Raw genomic sequence first — 12,036 nt, 5'->3', positions numbered from 1 at the left:
CATGAGTTTTCAGCTCCTGAATAAACCGTTCAAGTTGGTGTGGAGACAGTTATTCATTCTATAAAGACCAATCACTCCAACAGGTTCCAAGTCGCTCTTGAACGCTTGCATACATGCCGATTCCACGGCAGGTTCATTGCCAAGAAGTCTTTGGAAAGAAACCGGGAGGAAATCAAGGCAAAGCTGACCAGAGACTGGCTGCTCTGTGGGATTGTTATGTATGTGGCACCTACTTCCCTAGTCCAACCCTGACAAAGTGTAATAAAACTTGTTACGTGTGGCTGCAGCCATCATAAACTAACCCGCAGGTGCTGGTGTGTGAGTTGTTCAACTTGTTGTTGGTGCAAACTAGCCAGGAACAGCTGGTGTTGCAGCTGTTGCGTCTGCTTCAGGGCCAGCAAGGCAGTGTCGGGGCCAGGTTTGGCGAGACGCTGTCCAATCCGCAGGTCCATGGGGATAGTCTGGGGGACCCGCAAGGAGACGCAGAGGTTCACGGCCGCTGCAGAAATACAAGGGAATACTGGTTAGTACGTGTCCATTCTTGGCCCATCATAAATTCTCTTAGGCTTTGTCCAGTGTCCCACTTTCAGCTTTTTCTCAGCCAGCTCTTTCCACCAACCCAGGCTGTATGCTTTAAATCAGCTTTCCCCATCCTGGTGCCCTTCAGACATGGGACTACAACTCCCATCATCTCCAGCCAGCTTAGCTAATAGCCAGGGACGATGGAAGTTGTACGCTAACAACGTCTGGGGCCCCAAGATTGAAGAATGCTGTTTCGCAGCAGTTGCTTGCAATCTGTGTTCCAAGGAATTATGGAATTCTTAAGAAGTCTAGCAAAGCTTTCTCACTGAAAAGATCAGTAATGTTGAGCTATCACCCCTGAAAGACAACTGGCTCACAGCTACCAACCATTACTTTCAATGAGAATGTTTTGTGTGCATTCTGGACTAGGCTCCTCTGACACAGTGTTCGCCCTCCCAGATGTTGTTGGATTACAAGTCCCATCAGCCCCAGCCAACATAGCCAATAATCAGGAATGATGGGAACTGTAGTTCTACAACTTCTGGAGAACATCTTGTGTGTTTAAAATATTTATACCCCGCTTTTCCACTACAAAGTGTTCAAGGTGGCTTACAATCCAAAAGAAAACAGATGCCAAATAACAATCACACTCACACATTAGAGCAGAGGATCCTTGCTTGCATGGGCCTTGGGGTCCCTTCCCTCCCATCAGCTGTTCACCAGAGAGCAGCTAGAAGGATAAGGACTTTGGTTGTGCAAAGTGTGCCGCTCCCTCCTCTGCAAGAAGATCTGTTGCAAGATGGTCAAAGCAGAGGTGGAAAGGCCTCAGCAAAAAGAGAGAGATTTACATTCCTTGTCACTATGCAAAAAACGTCCAGATATTTTGTAACTGCGTGCATTTAAGGGATGCAGTTGCATTTTGAACCCTGAATAGCTGTAAGGCAGGGCTTGTAGTTCAGCTGCGCAGTGATATTATTTACATTCTTCTGCTGGGATTACTCTGTTATTTTTGCCTTTTACACTATCAGGACGTAAAAAGGGTGCTGAAGAGCTTTCATTGCATACTTTGTAAAGAAAAAGTATATGGAGAAAATGGAAGGAGAAACTTCAGTGGACTTAATAGGAATGAAATATATGTCTTTGTTTCCATATGAAAAAGTTTTGTATGTCTGATTGGGTGTGTCTGTGGGTTTGGCCCAGTCCACTACTGAAAAGAAGCCCCTGACAGCTTTCCACTGGGGAAATGTGGCCCTCACACACACCCAGAAGGTTCCCCATCCCTAAGCAAGTCCTACCCCCTGCTTGGTGAAGGACATCCAGAGCTAGAACATCTCCAACAGATGGATGCCCAGCCTCTGCTTGAAACACTCTAGCAATAAACACACCACCAGCAAAACAGGTAGGTGGCCAATGCCAGAAAGACCACATTATTATTCTCCAGAAGCCCTTTGGAACAAAATGGTATTCACATGGTGTGAGTGCCATAAGTGCCACATGAAAGTCTCATGGGGATGGTGGTAGGGTTTATTCTAGTACATAATCAGGGCAGTGTCACAGAGAAAGTCATTTCCTCAGGAGCACCCACTTAACTTCAAAAGGTGGTGGCACCCAAAGCACGGCCTCAGCTGATGATCCCAATAAACAGGCAGGTTTGTATGTGCTGCGGAAGAGAAGTGTGGTGGTAGGGCAATGATATGCAGAACTGACAGACAGGAGATGCAGGTGGGCAAGAAAGCATGACTAGAAGCCTGGAAGGAAGAGCAAGTCACCCCCCTGGCCACAACAGAATCTTTGGTGTCGGCAAGACCAGATCCCATTGCAGAGGTTGCTTTTTACGTTTCCCAGATACAAATGCCAGCCAGCTTGAAAGCACCTAGAAATCAATCCAGCAGTCATAAGGACTAGAATTATTGTTCACTATTTCCCCCATCTCCACCTAACTCCAAGCAACAGAAGAATCTATGCTGTAAATCTGTTTCCATACAAAATCCACACGAGCAGAATCACCAAACAGGGTGGCCATGATCCATGGAAAACCACTTGTGCTCCAGTCCCAAGAAAATCAATGAGACAGCTTAGTCATGAGATCAGTCTCATTGATTTTAATCTTTTTTGGACTGTGGTAGTTGGCTGTATTTAGAGACAAGTGTCTTTTATGCACATTTGAGTGTATCATGCAGCACAGTAAGCACTATCTGGGGCAGAAACAGTCAGATTTTAAAAATCTAGCCCTTATAGATGTGGAGGTATGCCAGGAAGTGTTTTGCACCTTGACTGTTACAATCTTCAAATTCAGCAGGTGGATAAGTAGGATTGAGTGATATGCATAATTTCTCGCCTCTTCCCAATCATTTGCATATTATATTTGTTTTTGCACAACTGGGTATTTTCTAGGGGCAGAATCTGGGTCACTTTGGCACAATATGTGGATTGTGTGTGGCAATAAAGAGATGTATACATAGCCCTGGTTAAACTGGGCTTCCTTACATAAACTCCCAACCAGCTATCAACCAGTGCCCTAAGGAAGCCAGCTTCAGATTCCACCCCTGAATAGGAAAACCACTAATGGCATCCTCTCCCTCCAGACACTTACGAACAAGCCCACCAAAACCACTCTGACAGCAAGGGAATCACTTGCTTTTGTAGCATCTGATACGATCTGACTTTTTTTTGGTGCTAAACTGATCCTTGGGAAAACAGCCAATATGAAAACATACGCACACGCCCCAGCCACCTCCATCAGATCAAAATAAGAGACGCAAGGGAAAGGGCACCATTGGGAGGGAAGCCAGAGCAACCCCGGCCCTGCCCTGCCCAAGAAGCAAGGCTGGCTTGAGGCTGTTGTCTTTGTTAAGTGATTCCAACCTGCCTCAGTGTGCCAGGCCAACGGCATAAGTAGGCTCGGGAAAAGGAGTAGAAAAGTGAATGAAAGGTAGCCAAAAATAGGCATTCTTTTCTGTCTGTACCGGTCACTCCCAAAATGCATGTATTTAACTGACCTAAATGAGGCCAAAAGGCAACTTCAGATACAACCACAAAGCACACTGGACCAAGATCCGGGTGGTGGGAAAAGAAGGATTCCCTTCAACAGCTTGCAGCACCAAAGGTGCCCTCCCCTTCAAAAGGCCAACCTAGGCCAGCGTCCTAGGGTCAAGCCACTGGGGAAGGTCAAGTTTGCTCATTATTTCAACACGGTCTGAATTCGGCTCGGCCCACACTGCCTCTTGGTTTGCTGGTTTATTTACTCTTAATCATCTGCCAGGGTCTCATTATCCAGGCCCTGCTGACATTCACAGATTAATGGTGCCCTCTGCCAGTTGCTACTAGTGGCTTCTGCTGCCACCCCGATACCTGTTGAGCCCAGTAGGATGTTTTCTAAAGCCATCAATAAAAACACGGCTGAGGAAGGTTGCCGCAGGATTTCCATCATGGCCAGCACACCAAGCGGGGCAGGATCAAAACCTTGCAGGGTTTCTAGAGTGCGAACACCTTAAAAAGTTTAGCATGACTAAACTGAGAGTAAGCGCCACTGAATTCAGTGAGGCTTACTTCTGAGTAGACATGAATACGATTACAGCGCTAGTGATCTGTCTCAGGTCATTGTATGGGTTCTAGTTCCACTCCCAGCAATCATAGTAATTAATCTGAAACAAAAAGGAATATTCCTTTGCACATGTGTTGGAAGATAGGGGTGGGAATTAAGCAGCAGAGTCCTGAAATGGAACAATGAACTGTACCACAGCAAACTGCCCTGTGTGCCTGTGTCCTATTTGTAAAATGCTCATATACAAGCGTTTTTAAAAACTCTCTACAAGTAGATAACTAGCACAACCAAAAATGGCTTGTTTGGGCACTTTGCCCTTGATCTGCTCGTTTTCTACTTGCATGCAGTTAGATGCTGCTAATATTCAAAAAGGGCACTCCCACTTGCAGTCTGAAGTCATAAAGCAAAGCTTTTCCTGAGAGTGCAACCCAGTCCTCCACATGGTTTTCTATGTGCAAAGAGCTTTTTTTTCCAGTAAGGTGCATTCAAGCCCTCTGCCTGAAACAACACTGTCCAGGAAAAACTTTGTGAATGTATAAATTGGCCCGGCCTCACCCCATGGCAAAGTTTAAAAGCCAACATTTTGGGGAATGAAGAAAAGCACATCCCTGGAGCACAGTAACACAAACATCTATCCTCCTTCATCGTCTGATCTTTCCCAGTGATTGTTACACAGACGGCTTCTTTCATCATGTATGTGGTTCTGTTTTGCTGAGCTGGATGTTGGCGTGGGTGGTTTAATGAGGTATTATCGCCCTCCTGCAGATTCTCCCAACAACAGCTGCTGCCCCGGGCCTGGGCCTGGCAGCCAGGTATACATAATCTGGAAGCAAGACAGGTTCCTGGAAGTCCATTTTTCCTTCTCTAGTGTCCGTTTTCTCTGTGGGGGACATCATGCCATTTGTGAACAGCAATAGCAGCAAAAATATTAGGCTCCCCCCCTTTTAGCTTAAGGGCTGCATGTGTATTCTGCGTGACAGAAGCCTGACATATTGGCCTTTTGTTTCCAGTCGCTGCCAGATGCCCCTTGAAGAGCACAATCCAGGTATGACAGCAACAGTCCTCCCCCTGTCCTTTTGTCCCCAATACCTGGAATTCAGAGGTATACTGCCTCTGAACATGGAGGTTCTGTTTTAGCTGTTATGACCAAAGAGCCTTTGATAAGTTTGTCCTTCATGAATTTGTCTAATCCAAGAACAGGGAACCTGTTGTCTTTCAGATGTTGTTGGAGCACAGCTCCCATCATCCATGATCATTGGCCATGCTGGGTGAGGCTGATGGGAGCTGGGAGTCCAGCAGCATCTGGACCTCCCCCCCCCAATCTAATCCTATTTAAAGAAAAAAAAATCCCAATATAATTGTACCACAACATCTTTTGGTAGCAAGAGGATTCCCCCTGCCACCACTGTGGGGCTGTCTTAAATGACCAATGCGGATATCTAAGAGTTCTCCTTGGCTCTGCTTCTCACAGTGCAAGAGGCTATAATCCGTGGGGTGGACCCAGATGTAAGAGCCAGTGCTTGGGGTTCTGCTACGCTATAATGCAAGGGTGGGCAACCTGCAGCCCTCACGCCAATTTCATGTGGATTGCAAGAAGGTCGGTGGGGGGGAAGATATGAGGAAAAAGAAGAGGGAGAGAGAAACGGGGGATGCTCCACCTATTTTTGATCGGCCCAACCCACTTTTTGCTCTAGCTCCATCTACCTCTAGCCCCGGCCCACTGCTGGCTTTGCCCATTGGGATGCACCACCACCACACCATGACAGATTACCCGAGGGAACGCAGCCCTCAGCAACGATGGCAGGTTCCCAACCTGTTCTCCAACATCACACTAAGAAATCCAGAATGGCTCTGCTCTCAAAAGGCTCCCTTTCTGTTTTGTGGAGCAAAGTTCAATGGGCACAACTTTGACCTTCACGCCACACTTTGGGCTTGCTAGAGACCGAAAGCCAGATGAGCTCCCCACCCAAATGGTGGTCAAGGGTGCACTCTTTTGCACTCTAAAAGGTTTTCATCCCACTTGGCTAACTCAGAGGGGGGTGCGAGACAGCAAGGCCCCCCTCCGCCGGCCTGACTAGACCTGCAAAGAATATACAATGCCAGTCCTTTTCTTCCAGTGCAACCCTCAATATACAGATCCTTCTTCTGTGCCAGCCTCCGTCAATCTGGAGGACACCAGGTTGGCGAAGGCTGTTCTGTACACCCCCCACCTGTCAGAACAACAGGCCTTCCACCTACTGTCATGTGGCAAGGTTGATGGAAAAGGTGGGTGGGTGCGAACACAGCTTCTCCCCTTCAAGAAAAGAAGGGGGAAACCCAGAGAGAGCACTTCAGAAGATCAATCTTGCCAAGCTACAAAGCATCAACTGCTTTTCCCCGAGCGGACTACCTGCCCCCCTGAAATCATTATCTGCATTTAGCTGATTTCCTTCCATGCAGCTCCAAGTGCCCAGTGGAGAAAGCTGCATGCTTCTCTGCACAAGAAAGAAAGCCTGGCATCCACCCTATGGGGTTGTGGTATAGCAGCTGTCAAAAATGCCAAGCCCAAAGTCTTGGCAAGAAACAGCGCAAGGGAGGTTCCTGCTTATAGCCTGGCCTTGACTCGCTAGCTTGATCGGGGAGAGAACAGCCAAGTACCTTGGGAAGGGAAGGGAGACAGTGCTTCCCCTGGAGGATGCAATGGGTTCCGACTGTAGGCTGATTACATCAGCGCAGGGAGGATGCGGCACCGGTGCCAAGGGAAGCAGAACAAAGATCAAACGCAAAACAAGCACCTATGTCCAATTAACGGCTAGTTGCATAAGCAGGGGTGGATCTCCCAAACTGGTTGGGCTGGAAGTTCACTCCAGGCTGGATGGAGTGAGGCAGATCCAACGCAAGAACGTGTGTGTGTGTATGCGAGTGTGTGAGAGAATGCATCCCTTGCTCTATGCACACGTGCATCCACTCAATGGCCGATATACGATCTTACACTCACATCAAGGACTGCCACCCAGCCCCAGCCATCACCATGGTGGTGGGTTGGTTCAGTTCAACAACACTGGCTGCCTAAACTGAAATGATCTTCCTGCTTTCTCATTGCTTTTTTGTTTGCTTGCTATCATCCTGGTCTTCTGGTTTGTACTTTGAACATTGATAAAGGTCTTAATTGATTTTATTATCACTTTTTGTACATTGCCTTGGAATTTATTTGTTTACTTGAAAAGCGGCTTATAAATCTAGAAGATAAAAGAAAAGAAATCAAACGGGTTGGACTAGGACCATGTGTACACCACAATCCTACCCCTGAGCATTTATTTATTCATAAGTTGCCTTTCACAGGAAGCTCTTCCAAAGCAGTATTCAATAACGAAATACAATTAAAACACATACACACCTGCACCATACATTTAAAGTATTATTATACCACTTCAGTCAGGGCTTCCCCCAAAGAATCCTGGGAAGGGTAGCTTGTTAAGGAGCTGTGAGTTGTTACGAGACCTCCTTCACACAGCTGCAATTCCCCGAGTGGTTTAACACTCAATCCCTCTGCACAGGTGGAAACAAAGAGATTGATAAGTAATATTGTGCTTTAAAAGGTGAAAGATGTATACTCTGGTTTCTCTTCAGACTGTATAAATCTTGATCCTTTTACAGCACATTGTCCTTACCAATCACTTTGTATCCACCTATGCCACACTTCACCCAAGACAGTAAGTGACCTGAGCAACAGGCTCAGATCTGCCAGGAACTTCTTGCCACCCTTGAATTGCAGGTCTAATGAGTGCAAGATAGAAAGTTGGGGCAGAGTTTATCCCCAGGTAAGAGTCCACATTTTCTGATTTTGCTTGGACATCCTTCTCAAATATCCTGAATGGTTGCCAACTCTCCCCCCCCCCAAAAAAGCAGGGCTTCTGTGCCATTAAACGTTGTATGATAGGCAGGATTATAAACAGCTGCAGGTTGTTCCCCACCCCAAACTACAAGACGTTTTCAGAGATTCTGGAGTACCTAACTGTGGAGGGGGGAATTGGCATTTATTTATTTTAAAATATTTACAGACCGCCCCTCATATAATATATCAGGATGGTGTACAACAACAAGTGCAAAAATCATAAATACCATAAAATACAGAATAACTGTTCAAATGACAGGCTCATCTTAAAAAAAAAAGTATATGCAACTGAATAGGCCTGCAACCATTCCTACCTCTACACAGCGGTAGGCACAGCACACAAAGGTGAACCACATATGGAGGTCAGGAGACAAGAGATGTGATCCTGATTTCCCCTCCACTCAGTGATTCTAGGTAGTGTTAGATCAGGGGTGGGGAACCTGCAGCCTTCCAGTGGTTGCTGGACTCCAGTTCCCATTAGCCCCTAAGCCAGCGGGGCTACTGGCCAGGGATGATGGGAGATGTAGTTCCAGCAACTTGAACTTGCTGGCATGTGATTGAATCCCATCCAAAACCAGCAACAGTCTGGAAGCACCCTGTCCTACATCACCTTTCTGCGATATGCCTGGTCTGTACTCTAGTCTAGCCTTTGCCATCCTGGCCCTCTAGCATGACCGAATTTTGCTGGGGCAGATTAGAGTTGCAATCCAAAACATCTGGAGGGCACCAGGTTGGTGAAGGATGCTCTAGCCCTACATGAGGCTCATGACAATTCCTTGTATGTAGGGTTGCCACTTTTCCTCCTTCTTCTCCTGGCACATGTTCTTGTACCTTTAACAGCAGCTCTATCTGCATGCATTAGAAGGTGATAATGCTTATCTGTGAAAATATCCACCTGCTGTTATCTCTATGTCAAACTTCTGTTAAAGATACAGGAACAAGTGAAGCTATTTTTTCTGGTCAGTTGGCAACAGCACTTGCAGGGAACCAAAAAGAAAAGAAAAAATCTTGTTGGCTAAGTTTTAATGCAAAGGATCAAAGGCATTATCCTTTATTGAAAGGGGAAAGATGCCAGCAAAGATCTCTAATTCAGTTTCCTTATAGCTTAGCCTACCTAACGTTTGGCAGGGAGGCCAGATGATTTTAACTGCACCCAAAAATATATTCCTACTTGTCAGCCTACTCCAACCGTTTAACTGGCAAGATTGGAGGAAAAGCCAGCATCCTGGGGCCAGAGATGTAAGGTGATCTGCCAGTGGAGAACAAGTGGGCAGGGATTATGACCTAAACGAGGCAGGCTCGGCTTCAGGCTGGGCAGGGAAATTACGAGCCATTCTATACCACACTGCTCCTGTGCCTTAACAGCAGGTTGATCTGCAAATGTTAGCAGGTGAGAACTGCTCACTGGACACACATTGCCCCCATGCCATGCCAAGCTTCCCCTCGTGAATGCTGCCTGCATGGGATCTTCAAAAGAGGGTGGGGTGTTATCAAGCATCTGTTGGGCCATAATATGTAGCTAGTGGGCTACCTTCAGCTTGGGAGGTCATTTTGCTGAGCAGGGCAGGATTAGACACTTCACTTCAGTAAGCCATTGGTAAAACCGCACAAAGACAGCAAACAGAGAAAGAGGAAGACTGGGTGCTCTGCTGCTACGTTACCCTTGCCAAATGTTATATGCAGGCACGATTTAAAGGTATACATGGAGGCCTATACATGACCACCATGTGCTCATCCCTGTTTACAGTAAAGGTGGGGAGGAAGGGGGTGCATCAGTATGTTTTGAACCTTAGGTAGAGTGCAAAAGGAGTTCATTAATGGCTTCCGCTTGTTGCATTTGCTTGAATGAGTTTCTCAACAAATGTGAGCAGATATCTTGAAATGTTCCAGGCAACCCCTCGTGAGTCCAACCCAGGTTCATCCTGCCTGGTCTTTGCTAACTGGGATAGGTGGGTTGGGTTGATCCAGGATTAGCAGTGCCTCTTTTTATGGCAGAATTTAAGGAGGAATTGATGAGGCCTTTGTTGTTGTTATTTTTTCAAAGCCATTACTGGGCTCCCTGGACCTGAATAATTACTGGGCAAGGTGATCCAACTCTCTCCTACTGGCAAGTACAGCTCCAGACATGTCTGAATGAAACAGATTGTTTAGATTCTTATCAGTCTGGCTTCAGGCCCAGTTTTGGTACTGAAACTGCCTCGGTTACCCCGGTGGATGACTTTACACAGGAAGACAGACAGAAAGAACGTGACCCCATTCATTTCCCGAGAACCTTCGGCTACTTTTGATGCCACAGATCATAGTAACCTTCTGGGCTCTCTGGCTAGATTGGGAGTTGTGGCTGGGACAGCCATTACTTGGATATCGTAGGAAGCTGCCTTATACAGAGTCAGACTCTTAGTCCATCTAGCTCAGTACTGTCTACACTGACTGGCAGCAACTCTCCAGGGAGGAGCAACTTTCTTCAGGCAGGGGGCACTCCCAGCCCTTCCTGGAGACTGAACCTGGGACTTTCTCATACAAGGCAGATATTCTATCACTGACCTATGGCCTTTTCCATTTTGCAGTGGCTTCACTCTTCCCTGTGGATTCCAACAAGCCCAGAAGGTGATGCTGGGGAAACTGCTGCTCTGCCACATATGACTTGGTCCTAAGGGGTTCCACAGCATTCAGTCTTGCCCATCCTCACCATTTAAAAACAAGCATCAATATGACACAACTAGAGACCACCTGGATACCTAACATGGAGTGTCATCAGAATACTGATGACAGTTAGCTCTATTGCTTCTTTTCAGGAAAAGCAGGTGGAACCAGGTGTTTAGCATAGTGGCTGAGGGATAACAAAAGTGAAGCTCAGTCTAGAAAAAGAGAGATTAACGTGGAGATTAACAGTGAGAAGTCTGCCTGACCTGGGCGTTGGCAAGTCTCCCTCTCAAAGACCAGTTGCACAGTTTAGGGGTGCCTCGAGAGCCAGTGTGGTGTAGTGGTTAGAGTGCTGGACTACGACCTGGGAGACCAGGGTTCAAATCCCCACACAGCCATGAAGCTCACTGGGTGACCTTGGGCCAGTCACTGCCTCTCAGCCTCGGAGGAAGGCAATGGTAAAACCACCTCTGAATACCACTTACCATGAAAACCCTCTTCATAGGGTCACCATAAGTCGAGATCGACTTGAAGGCAGTCCATTTCCATTTTTGGAACTGGCATTGCTCTTGGAATCAGGGGCACCAGATGGCAGGAGCGCCTTTTTACCAATTTATGTTGGCATACCAGTTGGCAACCAGACCTAGAATATGGTGACTTGGCCACATTGGTAACCTCCAGGTTGGACCATTACTGGTCACACGTCTAGGTAACACGGGCTACCTTTCAAAACTGTTTAGAAACTTAAGCTAGTTCAAAAGGTGGCAGTCTGCTTCTCAGCAGGAGTGGCTACATGCATGCACACACACACTCACAAATATCCTGTTTTTTAAATCAGAGATAGATAAAGCAGCTTATAATATCTATCTAACTATATACATACACAGGAATAACAGAACACCAAAACAGAAATCATGAAACGATAAGAGCAGAGAGCATAACAGCTGGAGTGGCTCCCAACTCACTTCAAGGCACAATTCTTCCTCCCAGCAGGAGCCCAGGGTGGCAAACAAAAACACTAAAAACACTTCAAAACAACAAAAAAACTGACCTTAAAATACGTTAAAACAAAACATATTTAAAAACTTTTTTTAAAAAAAGCTTTCAAAGGTTAAAAACTTTTTTTTAAGAAAAGGTTTAAAAACATATTAAAAAGCAATTCTAACAGACACAGACTGGGATAAGGTCTCTACTTAAGAGACTTGTTGAAAGAGGAAGATCTTCAGTAGGCGCTGAAAAGTTAACAGAGATGGTGCCTGCCTCATATTTAAGGGGAGGGAATTCCAAAGGGTAGGTGCCACTACACTAAAGGTCCGCTTCCTATGTTGTGCAGAATGGACCTCCTGATAAGGTGGTATCTGCAGGAGGCCCTACCCCAGTGAGCAGTCTCGCCGCCACATTTTGCACCAGCTGCAGCTTCTGGACCAACCTCAAGGGCAGCCCCACATAGAGT

General features: G+C 46.5%; 1 protein-coding gene across 7 annotated transcripts in view; it reads right to left on the bottom strand.

Annotated features, from left to right (window-relative positions):
- Nucleotides 1–12,036, bottom strand: part of HDAC7 (histone deacetylase 7) — a 225,268-nt gene that overhangs the window by 65,153 nt on the left and 148,079 nt on the right. For 4 of the 7 annotated variants that reach the window (XM_061614534.1, XM_061614536.1, XM_061614533.1 and 1 more), the window contains one exon: nt 303–499. In XM_061614534.1, coding sequence (XP_061470518.1) covers nt 303–499 — 197 coding nt within the window. Of the gene's footprint in view, nt 1–302; nt 500–6,703; nt 6,815–7,442; nt 7,527–8,254; nt 8,377–12,036 lie in introns of those variants that run through there. The other 3 variants (XM_061614540.1, XM_061614538.1, XM_061614539.1) reach the window with 3 other exon arrangements.

The sequence above is a fragment of the Rhineura floridana genome, chromosome 3, assembly GCF_030035675.1.
Source record: "Rhineura floridana isolate rRhiFlo1 chromosome 3, rRhiFlo1.hap2, whole genome shotgun sequence".
NCBI classification, from domain to species: Eukaryota; Metazoa; Chordata; class Lepidosauria; order Squamata; family Rhineuridae; genus Rhineura; species Rhineura floridana.
This window is presented reverse-complemented; position numbering and strand designations above follow the sequence as displayed.